At 45.5% G+C, this 16,463-nt stretch overlaps 1 protein-coding gene across 1 annotated transcript in view; it reads right to left on the bottom strand.

Annotated features, from left to right (window-relative positions):
- Ehd4 (EH domain containing 4) overlaps positions 1–16,463 on the bottom strand; it is a 65,649-nt gene that overhangs the window by 34,946 nt on the left and 14,240 nt on the right. The window contains exons 2-3 of the mRNA XM_021647601.2: positions 14,141–14,317; positions 3,990–4,087 (exon numbers count right to left, since the gene is read on the bottom strand). Of these exons, the coding sequence (XP_021503276.1) occupies positions 3,990–4,087; positions 14,141–14,317 (275 nt within the window). The remainder of the gene's footprint in view (positions 1–3,989; positions 4,088–14,140; positions 14,318–16,463) is intronic.

The raw sequence follows: 16,463 nt of genomic DNA, 5'->3' as shown, positions 1-16,463 counted from the left end.
AACATTTGTGGGACTTACAGGACTTGTAGATCAATTATTACTTGATCTCAGTAAAAGTATTATAAATATATCAGAATATTTTTATTCCCGATTGATAAGCATTTAATCCTTCATACCAGCCAAGAAAAGTATAATTTAGTAAATAAACCTAATTGTTTATTCCTAAATGTTTTCTGCTAACTATGATTAAACTTAGACACATCTGAAGGTTCCCCAGAGGGAGTGGTATAAAACACTCAACTCCAGAACCAATTACCTTAACTGGTTTTATTCATACCTTCTTATTGACTCTGGAGCATAGTGCACTCCAACAGGAGGCAAGAGCACAATGCCCTGACTTCTAGGTCCCTGCTAGAGTCTGTCAGATAATGCAGAGGCGCTGTAACTGGTAAAGGCTGCCTCTAACCCGAGAGGAAGTTGGACATGCTTTGCGTTAACCCAGCACTGTAAAATATCACTCAGAAACCTGGTTCTTCTCTCTGTGACTGGCCTAGAGAAGAGGAATGGCTGCAAAACATTCACATCACCCTGGTAACCACTCTTGCCCTTCTTCCCAGTACAGAATAAAGACACTGTCCTTATAACAGAACGAGAGATTTAACATGAATGTGTAGAGCTGCGGGCAAGGGGAGACATGTGACTGAACCCCAAGTTCAAGAGTCCCTATTTCTGTTCTGCTGAAGTGTCTGACTCTTCCTGAATATGTATAATGGGTACTAGGCTGCCTGCTCCCTGAATCTCTGGGGAATGTGCAGCAGGACACGTGAAGCCGGCTCTCCATTTCAGGTCCATCCTGTCCAATGTGACCCACAGCAGAGTAGCACAATGCTCAACTGCCTCACCATCTGCTTGGTCCCAAGCTCATGAAAGACACCGAGTTAGCAGGGGTGAGTCGGCACATCATCCTGAAGGGTGCTCAGCGGTCAACCTACACACACCCACCCCTCCTCCCCTAGCTTCCACCCCTTCCCAGCAGGCCCTCCTCACACTCCCCACAGGCAGAAAGTGGGCTGGCTTCCATATATCTTAGGCCACTGGCTAATGCCGGAAACAGTCCCTCTTAGCCTGTTCTCCAAATGTGATGCTGTCAGTGATTTTTGGTCACACACAGCCTGGCAGCTGTGAAAACTCCCATGACTTCTTTCAAGGATGCTTTCCTGGAGGTGGGAGGGTGAGGAGTCTTTGGTTCTGTTTTTTCATGGTTATGTTCGGCAAATCTTAAATGACTAGCAATGTTTGTGGTGACATACAGCGAGGGTTTAGCACAAGATGGCTGTTACATTATTACATACACACTTCAAGCGGGCCCCTTCGTACATAAGGGAGTCAGTCACAAGTCCTGTTGAGGGTTAAACCTCTCAATTCCAAGAGGGAAAATGGAGAGCGAGGATGATACATCAGCACTCCCTTTCCTCTCTTAGAGGCTTTTGCAAGGGAGTCAGACACCTACCAACAAAGTCAACATAGAATGTTTTTAATGCCTATGGGGTCAGAGTTGGTAAGCACTGCACTGGCCAATGCTGACTTTAATTGCTAGCAAAGGCAGGGCTGTGGTCTTAGCTAGACAGAAGGACATCAGTCTGAGCACACGTGAGATGTGTACAATTGTTGAAGTGGAAGCAGATTTAAGGCCCTATATATTCTTTGTAGTTAATATAGTGAATGTGTCAGGTGAGTGACTCCAGCCACTAACTATGGCCCCAACACCCGGTGTCAAAGGCTTGGGACCCTTGCCTGTAGGCCATGGCACTGTTGTTTGGAGCCCACGGTCCTTCCCCACCAGCTGCTGTGTCCCTCGGAATGGCATGGACCAGGTGGCAGGATTGAGCCATATGTGCTATTTCTATGCATAGGATGTGAGTGTAAACTACAGTAAGTCAGACCCGGATGTGAGTCAGATCATATCAAGTGTTGAAAGAAACTGATCTTCAAAGCATGCTAGAAGCATCAGGCCAGGCTTCACCACCACCATGAAGCAGCTGTAGCTTGGAAGATATGAATATGAATATGAAACGTGAACATTGTTCAAAGGGCTTGCCAATGGAGAAATAGGTGGAAGGAACACTCTAGACACCCTAAAATTTTGTAAAAAGATTTATCAGGGTTGCATGTACCTCCAGAATACTTAAATACTTAAGGCACGGAGAAGCAGTAAACTGGGACAACTCAGAAAAATTATGGAATTTGCTTTCTCCCCGGGAAACAAGACATTACACCAGACTTTCCAAAATTAATGGTCCCAACTGGCATGCGTGTGCGTGTAATTCCACAGGGGCATGTGTTGCCCGTGCATGTGGCCGTCAGAAGATAACTTGGCTTTCATTTCTCGGGCGCTATCTACCTCATTTTTTGAGCCAGGGTCTCACTGGCCTCAGACACATAAGACCCTATCTCAAATGAAATCAAACCAAACCATCTATGGGCACTGAGCTACAAAGATCCACAAAAATTATCCAACAAAAGCCTGTAATGCTCTCTGTAAGAGTGAAAAAGTGTTCACATTCTGACAGCCACATTATTAGTTAAGTAAAATACATATGTTCCTTTCATTAAGCCCATGGAGACAATTATGGCAAAATGTCAGCTGTAGAAAATGTTTTTGGTCAATTCATTACAGTGAGAAATTATGTGTTTAGGTATGTAGGAAGACCTGTTCTGACTGTGTGAGTTTCTTTACACTCTATTATTTTTATAATAGAAAACAACAAGGATCTTAATGAGAGAAGACCAATCTAAGACTGTTTTTTTTTCCTTTTTTCTCTAAGATTCTGTGAAGACTCAAGGTAGCTAATGGCACTGTTAGTATTCTTGCCAGAACAGTAAAGAACCACAGGACGAGCCTTGGGAAGGCCTGAGCTCAGGCAGACCCCACTCTCTGTGTGTCCATCGAAGGCCAGAGGAAGAAGGGTCACTGGCTGAAGAAGCTCTTTCAGCGCCAGCAAGCAGCTTGCATGGACTGAGCAACTACGCTTTTGCTTCCTGGACGGTGAGGAGTTCACTGTTGGTCATGCTCATGGCTGACTGCCGCCTCTCAGGTTTGGCATGCATGGTTTCACTGGCATGCTGCGCAAAGGGCTATGAAGCGATTAGCAGGAAGTGGCAGCAGCAGAGCACCTCAGAAACATGCTTCCCTTCCAAGGGCAGTCAGTGGGGGAGTGGGCTCGTTTGACTAGCCTCACAACTATAACCTCAGGATCTAACCTGAACTCTCCTGACCAGGCATTTCTCCTCTACATTGCTGTCCTTGGATCTGCCCCGTGACCTTTCTTCTCTGGAAGTGGGGGCCAGAAGACAGTATACCTGTTGAATCCACAGTGCCCAGGTCTGGAGACAACCAAGGCCTTGTCTGCCAAAGGCTATGGATCTCATGCCACTGTCCGAGCACTTTCTGATCTTCCTACATATAGACCCTTTCCATGTCAGAGTTTCCTGTGAGTAATCTTTACTCATCCTTCAGATCCTGGTTCAAATGTCACAGCCTCAGGCCAGGCTCTTTCCACACTCCTGCGCCAGGCCAGTCTCCCTCATCCACGGGTGCTGGGCTGCAGTTCGCAGCATTTCACCCAATCCCCATTTAGTTCTGTGACAACGTGAAGAATGCCTGCTTCGTTTTTAGTTCCTCAAGGACAGAAACCACGCCTGCTTCTGCTGTGTTCCCAAGCACAGGATAGTCTGCCTAGTAAAAGTTTCCACTGGGCAAGATGCTTCGTGGGCTTCTGGGTAAAATCATGTGTCTAGGTGAACAGTTACCAAGGGTATTCCCCTCTCGAATGCTGGAGGTTCATCTGAGCTGGATACTAGCTAAAATGGCAGAACCTATGAGGCCTCCTTATTTATTTCTTGGGTCTTCTTTGGCTGCCTAGGATACTGTAGGAGGCCCTGGGCTGTGGCTGTCCTGGAGGATGGGAAGAATGGGACAAGAGCAAAAATGCTCTCCTTGTAGCTGAGGGGCCTCAGATAGCTCTGAAGAGGGTGGGAGGGGCACTGACCTCGGCTGATGCGCTGCTTCTCTCCAGACAGGATGCCGGGGCTGTCGATGATGCTGATGCTCTTCAGAACCTGATTGGGCAGCTGCGAGCACATGAACCTGGAAGAGACAGAACAAAGTTGGGGCCAGGACCTGGACCTTCCAGAAGTCTCTAACTGTGGGCTCCTTGGGCTCTCCACTCACTGATGTCTGTAAAGAGGATATGGAGGAGATAGACACAGGCTGAAGATGCCTATGAAGTGGACTGTAAAACAGGGACTTGGAGGAAATTGATGACAACTTCTCTACAGACAGATGTGAGAAATAGGCTGCAACCCATTTCTACCTGACCATTGATCCCTTATTGTTAACTGTGGTTTTAGCTAATATTTATCAAGCACTTGGGCGTTTTACAGATATCACCTACTCTGATCCCTAACATCCTTCGGTGAGTCTCTGAGAGGTTGGGCCTTAAACTAAGCCCGACACCTACCCCCTTGAGCCTCCTGTCCCTACCTCCTTACCCTACCATCCTAAGTTTTTGCTGCCTCTTTCAGAGTGCACGTCTCTTAGGCCAGAGTATCTGAGTCTGTCCTATACGATCTATTGCTGTGCAGACAGCTAGAGGTCCTGGGGCTGGTGTCCCTTTCTCATGACCCAGTGTCCCAGCATCTGATTCAAGATCCTGTGCTTCAAGCTCAGCAAAGGGTAGGTACTTCTGGATAATATAACCTCTCAGACGCTTAGGAGTCCCAGAGGTGCTCTGAGAACAGGTGAGGGGACAGAGTCAGCAGAGAGCCTGACTGACCTCTGTCTTCAAGCCTTTTTCCTGGGCTCTGCTGCCTGCTACCATCTCCTCCTTCTAACCGGGGTCCCTGTTGCTCTGCTTCCAATAATCTGCTCAAACAACTGGGAAGGCATGGGACGGAAGGAAATTTTTGACTTGTGCTCTAGCAGATTTGGGCTCAGAATCTGTTCAGGCTTTGTCAGTAATTCCCTGAGACCTTAGACAAAGGCCCTTCCCTGTGGGCCTCAGTTTCCTTATATGTACAGTGAGGCAACTAAACTAGAATCTGCTGTGTCCTTGGGAGCTTTCCCATTTCGAACCAATGAGTAATAGCAGGAAGTACTTTGTTACTTCCACCCCAGGCAAAGAGCCTGGTTTGGATCTTTGTTAAGTCTGTGTATGTTTTAAGGGGGAAACAGAGTGCCTCTCCTCTTCCTGTTTTAAAAGTGCCTAACTTCTGTATCTATGTGGACAGAGGCTTGAAAACACTTGGGAGCAGCTCAGTTCTTCCAGTCAGTGGAAATGGTGGGGGATTACTCAGAAAGTAAGTATGCTGGGAATGCACAGCTGTGGCCAGACCAGCCCTCTGTGCAGGGGAGGGCATCCAGGCCCTAGGTGCCATCGCTGGCATTGATGAGGACTGTCCTTTAAGGGACTCAGGGCCAGAGACTCACACATTCTTTTCTGTACTTCCAAATCAGCCCAAGAGAAGGAGGCAAGGCAACTCTTTGAAGCGCAGAGCAGTTAGGACATCATGGGGTCCTGCAATAACATGTGGCTAGCAGGAGACGACAGGCTAGTATACTGTAGTCAACCGAGTAAACACAGTGCAGGCAGTTGAAAACCTCCACAATGTTAAAAAAATAAAGCCAAGCATATGTGAGAGAAACCTTTCATTCATCTTTTTCTCTGGCCCCTCTTGTACCCTAGGCCCCACTGCCCAATATGAGCAGAGCATACAGGGGCCACCAGGGAAAACTCAACTATTACCAGTCTGCTCTCTAGAACTGGGGGAGAAGCATAGTTCTGAGCACAACTCGGTGGATACCATTTCTTCTCAGTCAATCCCAAGACAGCTGGCAAGGCTGAACATGCTGTACCTCTGTAAAACCGTTTTACACAAACTGTTCCCCGACGGACGCTGTTTCTGCAAAACTACAAGCTCACACTCAGTACCAATTTTTCCAGAATCTCCAGTCAATAGATTTCAGTGTGAGTCTAACAGAGGGACTTAAAATCCCTGCACTGCTGACGCCTGGAATGTACAGCAAGAACATGCAACAGCTCTCGGGTCAGGTGTGTGAGCCAGAGGAAGAGGCTGTACGGTGGAGCTATCTCCAAACAGCAGCAAGGATGAAAAAGGAGGCTGGCAGGGCCCCGGGGGCACCAGAGAAGGGGCTGCTGAGGCTGTGTGTGCAGGGCTGGGCTCCAGTCCATCACAGAAGCTGTCCGGGGCGGGGCAGGGGCAGGAGGGCAGCGAGCACAACAGGCACTGGGTACTTATGGTGCCTCGGCAGGTACTGCAAGGTGAAGTCTACACATAGAGGCGTGTTCCTAAAACTGCATTCTACTGTGATCAGGAACCCCTAACCATTGTCATAATGGCAATCACCACTTACCTTTCCACTCTGGGAAAGGAAGGTGAAAGGCAAGATTTGTCGTGCCCCTCACAGCAGGACAGGCTGGGAGTCCCCAGCTGCAGGCTTCTGCTGGAACATTTCAGAGCAGAGAGTTTTCTGTTCCAAGATGGATTTCCTGCTCTTTCCTGGTGTGACTAAATCAGTGCCAACACCTGGCCTCCTCTATCTCACACAAAATGCAGATACGCTGCAGAGATCAGGGCGTCTCTTAGCTCCCATAGGTCCCTCCCACTGACCTGATGAAGTTTGTTTCCCAAGGTAAAAGGAAACGATGAAGATCCTTCCCTGGACCCCAACTCCACATTCCCTCCATGTCTAGGCAAAGTCAAGGGTAGCAAAAGGGCAGAGGATGAAGTAATGGCAGGGATCATAAGGTCAAAAGCAGGTCACTAGCTCTGCCTCACAGAAACAAGGCGGTAAGAGCATCAGTTACAAAAGTTAAAATTCTAAGTTAGCGATTAAAGTTGAAAAAATAAAATTGGAAAAACAAACAAATTTGGGTTGGCAAGATGGCTCAGCAGGTAAAGGTGCTTACAGCCATTTCTGATGATAACCTGAGTTCAATCCTCTAGCCCTACAGGGAAGGAAAAAAAAAGAGAGAGAGATAACTGATTCCCACACGTTGTTCTATGACCTCCACACATTCACAGTAGCAAGTATGGCCCCCCTTCTGCCAAATAAATTGTTTTTGTTTCTGTTGTTTTGTTTTTTAAGAACCAAAAAACTAAATTTGTAGGCTGAGCATTGTGAGTCCCATCTGTGATCCAAGTGCCTGGGAGATCTGGGAGGTAGACTGGGGACATTCGGGAGGCAGGGTTATCTTCAGCCACATACTGAGTTTGAGGCTGGGCTACATGTGACTTTTTTTTTTTAAGCACAAAACAAAAACTAGACTTTTAAAATAACTAGCCAGCACCTTAATTCTGATTTTGGTTTTTCAATGGAACAGCAAGGTTTGCAGTAATTATGATAATAATGACAGAGGTATTGACTAATCTCTGACCTCATGTCAGGCTTGCTCAACTTTATATGTTCATGAATTAAATCCTTACCGCAATCTGAGAGGCCTTACAAACGGGCAGACTGGGGAGGGCTACATGACATGCTCTCACTTGTCATAGCCCACTGGTGACAAGTGACAGAGCTGAGATGTAAGCTGGCAGTCGTAGGTGGGTCTTAACTATATGTCTGCTGCTATCATTGTACACATTGGAATCACTGCTAAGTGTCTTTACCACACTCAGGGCAACATCCTGCAACAAAGGACTGGTATGCCACCGCCCTGGCACTTTCATGGACAGCCTGTATTCCACCTAATGGTGTGGAGAGTCAGGTGGTTGTGAACAAGAGACAGGAGATGCTGCTGTGAGCAGTATCACTTGCATAGGTCTCTAAGCCTCTCTAAGCAACTCTGCCAGGCTTGTCACTCAGCTCAAGTCATAACAGGAAGGGAGCATGAAGCAATTTCAAAGGACTTCCTTTGATCTTACTTGCTTTAGCAAGAGTGTAAACCCAAAGATCCTATAAGTAGAAAATCTACAAAAAGACAACTAAATGATTACAGAGCCCTGCTATAAACGGCTATAAACTTTAGTGTCGGTGAGAAGTAATGTTCACCTCTAGACTACATAAATGCCTGTCTCCTGACTGCCGTGGAGGAAAGCCAGGAGCAGTATGCTACCCTAGAAGTATCTGCCCAAATCCAGGGGAAAAGGTGCATTTTCTAAAACCACCAGAACCAAAATCACACAAGCGGCTGTCAATCAGGAGCAATGGTTTGCGATGTGGAGAGACGGCTTGGTGGCTGCTCTACTAAAGGACTCAGGTTTGAATCCCAGAACCCAGATGGTGACTATAACTCCAGTTCCAGGGGATCCAAAGACTTCTGGACTCTGCTGGCACCAGGCACCAATGTGGTACAAAAACACACATATAGGCAAATATCCATATATTTAAAATAAAAACAAACCAAACAGGCCAAAATCAAGCAACAATGACAAGCCAGGCAGTGGTGGTACATGCCTTTAATCCCAGCACTCAGGAGGCAGAGGCAGAATCTCTGAGTTCCAGGCCAACTTGGTCTACAGAGTGAGTTCCCAGACAGTGAGGGCTACACAGAGAAACCTTGTCTTGAAGTCCTGAAACCTGCCCCTACTCCAACCTGCACCCCACACAAAATAAAACCAAAAACAACTGGTTGTAGCCGGACATGGTAGTACACACTTTTAATCCTAGCACACTCACAAGACAGAGGCAGGTAGATCTCTGAGTTCAAGGCTACCCTGGTCTACAAAGGGCATACAAGGCCAGCCAGGAATACACAATAAGACACTGTTTCAAATGATTTGTAACCCAAAATTACCTCAAGTCCTAAGGTGAAAGATTAATGGGAAAAACATAAGCAATTATGGGCAAATGCATGCAAAAGAGAGAGAGAAAGAAAGAGACAGAGACTTAGAAAAGAATTTCTTTTGTGAAAACAGTCATTTAAAATAATATTAGACGCTGAAACTAAAAACAACCTCTGAGGCCATCTGTAGTTTAATACTGTCGTTTTTAGAAAAGTGAGCTGAGGGAAACACATTGCACCTAATTTATACTTTGGGAGGAAAGTGTCAGGCCACAATCTTTGCTACTCCTGGAACTGACTAGAGACATCAGTGTCTTTCAGGACTCATATGTAGGGTGCTAGTTCACCTTCTCTGCGAGGTGAACTGCCTCCTGATATATGCTGGGATATCAGCTCCTTGGCACAGCTCCAAAATAGGGTGCGGTGAGGTTTCTCTCAGATGAAGCATCTTGGCAGAGGGAATGTGAGACGCTGATTTTTAAAACCTCATTTCCATCAAACTCTTTTTTTTTTTGTTCTAGACTTAACTCTTCCTTGTATTGTTCACGTATGCTGTTTCCTATTTCATCCTGCCTTTTCAGGATTCATCTCCATTTCACTGATTCATTAGCCTCTCAACAATCAGTCTAGGGGACTCAGGTCCCCAAGGTTTGTTTAATGGGGAAGGTGGCGTCACCCTACAGGCACTCCCTGTCTTTATTCACCCTAGGAGGTACTTAACTCTTTTAAAAATGCCCTCGGTAGTGATGGCTAAAGCTATGAGAGGTCCCTGTCATCAAGACCTGGGAAGAAAGTTCTACCCAGAAGGCAACTGGTTTTCCTTCCTATTACATTTTGACCTAGTTTCCAGAAAAAGTGTGTCATGCTAAGAGTTCCTGCCTTTGACGCTCACCCTGCTGTATCCCAGAGGGCGGCTACAATCACACGCGTACGTTTGAATGCCCCACCCTAACTGACGCTCTCCCTTAGGCAGACACCACGTAACTGGGCTATCAGCACGGTGGCTTCCCGTTGGCACACCCTGTACCTGTGAGCCTCACACGGGCACAGCTACCAGAACGGCTTGAGAGACAGACATTGCTGACAGACTGCTGGGGCATGGGGTGGGGAAGGGTAGGAAAGGGGAAATTTGCCTCTTTCTGATCGCCATTTCTTCAGCAAATCACCACTTTACCTCTAGTTTTCTTACCTGTGAACTGGCCATTATAGTCTCTACTAACCCCACACGCACAGTGCTGATAAAATCATGTGAACCGTGCTCTGGGAGGGAGTATCTTCTCCATTGTCTTCACTGCAGTGTCATCCTAGAGTTAAACGGGGGCAGCAGGCAGAGTTTAAACACTGTACCACTGGACAGTTCAGCACTGTGGTCTCCAGGACTGAGGCCAGGCGGCCTGGGTTCCAATCTTTACACTGCCCCAAGGCTGAGTGACCCGAAAGACACTATCTTACCCTTGCTGTTCATCACTTCCTCATCACTGCTTGGGAGTAATAGCAGCAGCCACGTCACGCATATTCATAAGGACTTTAAGTGGATATACCTCAGCTTTCCACGTTGTATATACAAGGAAGGTCTGGAACAGTGCTGGACATATGCTATAGTTGTTTGGTTTTTGCTTTTCTATTTTCCCAGACTCAATTAATGCATGACTATACAATGCATGGATTATTTCCAGCACATTTAAATTCTAAGTGAACCCTGACATTCAGAATCTTCCCTCTGTATTTCCCTTCCATGTTCATCTGCTCTAAGTTTGAGATTTAAAACACACTGATATTTTACGAAAGTAAATTATTTGACAGAGTAGAACAAACCAATAACCATTCTTCCCGCATATTCCTTTAAAAGTGTGGACTTTGCTAAATGAGAACTTGAAAAAAAAGTCAGCTTATTTCTCCTTAAAGTTTGTCAGGAAAATAAAAAGCACCCACACACAAAAGGCAAGGGCACTGAATGCTAGAATTCTAAAGCAACCTTCCGGGAGAGTGGTGCTGTGTCTCAGCCTCTATGTACATCAGTGATGAACAAGTCTGATTATTGTTTGCCCCACGTCCTGTGCTCCCAGAAACCACCTGATTGGAGTGTGTGTGTGGTCAATTTCCTTGGACTTGGTTCATTCACTTTGTCCTGAGCCCCTCAAGACCTTGTGTTCTTCCCGGGGTCCTAGGTTTAACCTCTGTCCAAGGAGAAGCCGCCACCTATGGCAGCTCTGGAGTTAAGGCATACCCCCTCTTGAAGAAGAGAATCTGCAGGGAAGTCATCTGGACAGAGTTCTGTTAGTCACTGTTAGAAACAAGAATGAATAAAGCGCTATGAACATAGATGAGCAAATGTCCTTGTTGTATGGCTGAGCATCTTTTAGATTTTTGCCCAGGAGTGGGTATATCTGGGTCTTGAAGTAGCACTATTCCCAATGTTCTGAGAAAGTGCCAGATTGATTTCCAAAGTGGTTGTACAAGTTTCCATTCCCACCAGCAATGGAGGAGGGTTCCCCTATCTCCACATCCTCTCTAGCATGTATTGTCACTTGAGTTTTTGATCTAGCCATTCTGATGGGTGTAAGAAGATTATCTCAGAGTCAGAGAGGACCTTTACCTCCTGCTCAGATGCAGCGCATGGCAGCTCAGTCTCCAAGTGGATACTCTAGTAAGAGGACTGTCTCTGACAAGAACTCAGTGGCTGGCTCTTTGATGACCTCCTCTTGAGGGGGAACAGCCTTACCAGGCCACAGAGGAAGACAATGCAACCAATCCTGATGAGACCTGATAAGCTAGTGTCAGATAGTAGGGGAGGAGGACTTCCCCTATCAAGTGGAGGGGCATGGGAGGAGAAGAGGGAGGGAGGGGGGAACTTGGAGGAGGTGAGGGAGGGGGCTACAGCTGGGATACAAAATGAAAAAAAAAAAAGAGCTCTGCATGACTCCATCTACATCTGCACACATCTGCCAGACTCACCACCAAGTTCTCTTGCTACCCCTCAGGTGCTCTCTTTGGTTTGCATTTGCAAGCCTTTAAAGGAGGATTCTGCTCATAGGAGGAACCTTGGAGGCTGCCTGGGCTCTCAGCACAGTCACCGTCCAAGTGTTCACTCCAGAGTCCTCACAAATGGAGCCTCCTAGGCTCTAGACAGGCAGCAGTGAGAGGGATGGCTTGTTCTTATTTTTAGAAACATCTAGAAAGGAGAAGTGATCTCAGGTCTCCAGCAGAGCCTCAGTGCCAACACTACTTCCTCTCCCTAAGCAGCTGGAGTTGGCCCTCCAGTTCTCCCTGATGGCTGGCCCCCATTTTATAAAGCCAGACTCAGAAAAGAGGAAAAAGAGGAATGTGGAGGAATGGCAGGAAAGCAAAGAAAGAGTTTTTTTTTTTTTTAAATAAACGCATTTTAAACAATATTAACTTTCCCAACCACAACTTAATTTTCCCAATAAGACTAAAAGCACGCACACATACACACAAAACAGAAATTGACAAATAGCATTACATCAAACTAAAAAGTCTTTGCACAGAAAGGAAACAATCAAAGAGTGAAAACAACCTATACAATGAGAAAAATATTCATCAGGGTATTGATAATCTAGGCTATATAACAAACTTAAATTTTTGTTTTGTTTTGTTTTGTTTTGTTTTGAGACAGGATTTCTCCATGTAGCCCTGGTTGTCCTGAAACTCTTTTATAGGCCAGGCTGGCCTCAAACTCAGAGAGTTCCGCCTGCCTCTTCCTCCCAAGTGCTGGGATTAAAGGCATGCACCACCACCGCTTGCCTTAACAAACACAAAATTAAAGACTAATTCCCAAAGAACCAGTAATCCAATAAAAAATGGCTAAATGATCTCAAAAGAAATAATAAAAAAAAATGTCAGTTAAACACATGAAAAAAATGCTCAGTATCATTAGCCATCAGGGAAATAAAAAAATCAAACCTACAATGAGATCCCACCTTGCCCCGGTTAGAATGGATATTATTTAAAATGCTCGTGATGATGTGGACGAGAATGGAACCTTTAGACACTGTGATGAATGTCAGGTGGGGCAGTCCCCATGGAAGACATAGAGTGTCCTCAAATTACTAAGAACTACCTGTCACCTGCTACCTCATTCCTGTGCATATAATATACCCAAAGAAAACCAAATTGAATGCAGAAGAGGTACTTGCATGGCATGCCTATTGTGGCGCTGTTCATAGCTAAAATATGAAAGCAGCCAGGTGCCCATCAACAAAGGCCAAGGTAAGAAAACATGGTGGTCAGGCCTGTGTTTCAGCTACTAGAAGACAGAGGCAGGATGAACTCAAGTTCAAGACCTGCCTCATCTACAGAGTGAGTTCAAGGCCAGCCTGGGCAACAAACCTGGCACCCACTGCGTAAAAAGTAAAAGGAGGACTAGGGATATAGCTCAGTGTTAGAGCACATGGGAAGCCCTATGTTTAAAAGAGTACAAAAGAGAAGAAAAAAAATGTGATATTTACATATACAATGGAGTGTTATTTGGCCATAAAAATAAAATCCTGTCATTTGTAGGGTATCATGTTAAATGAAATAAGCTAGATACAAAAAGAAAAGAATTTCATGTTCTCTTTTATATGAATTAGAACTAAAGGAACTAAATAATTAAAAAAGTAAAACTGAAAGAAAAAGTGTTGGGTGAGGGGAGAGAGAAGGAAAGGTGGGAAGGAGGGAGGAACACAGTGGAGCAGAGATCCCATCCTACTGCAGAGCTGCAGCAGAAAGTCCGCCATTCTTTCTCCCCACCCCACCTCGGATGCATTGGGAAATCTGCTGAAGGTCAGGGCACAAACAAAACACACCTGCCATCAAGGCAGAGCAGCCCACATCCATCTGTGTCTAGAAAATAACAGCAATGAATGTAAGCTAACTTTCTGTTTTCGCTCTATTTAACCTTGCCCTGCTCCAAGGAATAAAGAAGGAGCTCAAAGCATAGGAATGAAAAGTCAAAGAACATTCAAGAAGGTAGAGCAACCTGTCCTGAATCAAAAGACCAAATCTGGACATTAGGGGGCCTTACGTGTTCTCTGGGCTAAACTTGCTGAGTGTAGGAAGCCCTGCACTCCATACCTGAGAGGTGGCTAGCCCACAGCTACTTGATACTAGTGACAGGAACTGGGCAACCTGAACTATTTCTGGGCAAATCAAGTTATTAGTCATTTGTCCTCAAACTGGGCAGCTGTAATGTCCATTCTTGGGCCTCAGCTATACCCAGTAAAGTCACTCAGAACAGATGAGAGTGAAATATGATTGATTAGCACCCCCCCCAACACACTTTCCTCTTCCAGAACAGACATGCTCTGCCCTGATGTTTGGATTCCACAAGTAATAGGCAATAATTTGAAGAAAAAAGCTGTACTAGCCTGGCCGGCGGGCAGCTCGCTGGTCCTTACCTGTTCAGGAAAGCATTTCCAAAGCGACTGAGCTTTCGGAATGGCTTTTTGGGATCCACAACTAAGGCATTCCCGGGGGTGCTTCCCTCTGTCTCCCCGTACATCACAGCAATGAAGGAGTCCGTGGTTGGCTCTGGACCAATTCTCATGCCTGGGAAGTCTTGCTCCAGTAAGTATCTGGAAAAGAAAAGAAAACTTAGCATTATGTCACAAACGTGAAGCCGGAGAGCTGTCTGGGATTGTTCAACTCGGACACAATTATTAAAAATCCTGGAGGATCAGGAGTTCAAGGTTATACACAAGTTTGAAGCCAACCTAGGTTACATGAGACCCTGTTTCAAAAAACAATCCAAAACAATCCAAAACCAAAAGTAGGCATATGAGGTCCCATTGCCATAATAGGTGCCACCTTAGGAGAAGCACCACCCAATTACCTCCCCATTCGTATGCACTCTAGACAACTGTTGAACTCACTTCCCCCCTTAGAAAAGTATCCCTGGCCTGCATGTGGGGCACCTTCTCTACGGTTCCCAGGCACCTTGTATAAGTAGCCAACACGGTACATCAGGTATCCTGGGAATAACCAGGGGATGACCCAGGGTCAAGGCGAGAAACTGCATCAGTTTCTGCAGATCCCCAACAGCAGCAACCCATCTTTGTTTCTATAGATCCTGACTAGTCAAATGTAGCCTGTGACTATTTCTGGGGATAGAGAGAAAGAACTGAAAGTCAAATGCCAAACACAATTTTACAATCATTATGAGGAGAAGTGAAACTTCTTTCTTATGTAAACAAAATGAAAGTTAGTTACCAATATTAATAGGCTTTGCTATACCTTTTCTTTATGTCATTGCTACTTTTAACTTTACTCAAAGTTTTTTACGTTTCTGTGAAACTACACAGACCCAGAATAGATGCATTGCTTTAAGATGTCCTGTAAGTTTACAGTAATCATGAAAAAACCTGGTAATAACTTCTAGCATTTACTGAAAAGACATAAAGCTTTATACATGCGCCATGCCTTATATTTGCAGTATACCTTATGCACGCACTGTGTCCTATGCATGCACTGAGTCCTATGCACGCACTGTGTCCTATGCATGCACTGAGTCCTATGCACGCACTGTGTCCTATGCATGCACTGAGTCCTATGCATGCACTGTGTCCTGTGCACGCACTGAGTCCTATGCATGCACTGAGTCCTATGCATGCACTGTGTCCTGTGCACGCACTGAGTCCTATGCATGCACTGAGTCCTATGCACGCACTGTGTCCTGTGCATGCACTGTACCTTATGTACCTACGCATGCACACACCCCAGTAAAGCTGAAGAAGCAGAGAGCAGCTGTCCCATCAACTTTGGGGGAGGGGAGCTCAGGGTTGACTTTTCTCTTTAGGGCTTCCTAGAATGTGACCCCTCCTCAGCACCTTCACTAGGCCTGGGCAGGAGAGACCTCCAGCTTACACCCCGAGGCTGGTGAGAGGGGATCTTAGGTGGGAACACAGACGTGCTGTAGTTAGACTATGACAACTCGGGGTTGTTTAAGTCGGACACTGCCACGAGGTGTCTAAAATCCTATCTGATGTCTCATTTACTTGAAATCACAGCAAATCCCAAGAACTCTGGAATTAAATAAGACTTTCAAGGAAAACTCCAATGACAAAACTGTTTAAAGGAGAGCAGATGTTTCTGTCTTCTGAGTTTACATAGTAATAGAAGCCAAAGTTTCCTCAATAGCAACCCTGCCAGGAAGAATGTTAACAAGTCCTTATTTTTAAGCTGCAAATATGAACAACTTTGAAGTATAGGGTGTCCTCAGCTGTGACCTTGATGAAATGTTCAGGCTCTGAGTTGCAGACACAGACAAGAACTAGGGAGGATTACTCTACTGCTTTTTCAGGATATGAAATTGTTCAGTGGTACTCTCCCACAGGTATACAAATGTCCACACTCAATGTTCAGTTTCATATCGAAGGAGTTCCAGTGAAAGACACAGTATATTATTAGCAAATTCTGAAAATCTTCCATATACCTGATGCTGGTGAGGGTCATGAAATCTACCTCTTTATGTAGCTGTAAGGATAGTTAGTACAACTTTACTGCAAAGGTACTCACACACTTCTTCACATATAAGGCATTTATAATGTGTCTCTCTCAGGGATCAGGTCCTCTCCTACCTACTGTGGAGGTCATCTGTGGGCCTGCTTTCTCTCCCTTGAGAACTGTGAGCACCTACAGGGCATGATAGATACCATGTATATATATGATTATATATACATAACGATATCATATATACACTTTGTGAGTGTGTGTGTGTATATA

The sequence above is a fragment of the Meriones unguiculatus genome, chromosome 18 (assembly GCF_030254825.1).
Source record: "Meriones unguiculatus strain TT.TT164.6M chromosome 18, Bangor_MerUng_6.1, whole genome shotgun sequence".
NCBI classification, from domain to species: Eukaryota; Metazoa; Chordata; class Mammalia; order Rodentia; family Muridae; genus Meriones; species Meriones unguiculatus.
The sequence above is the reverse complement of the archived record's forward strand: the minus strand, read 5'-3'. Positions and strand labels throughout refer to the sequence as shown.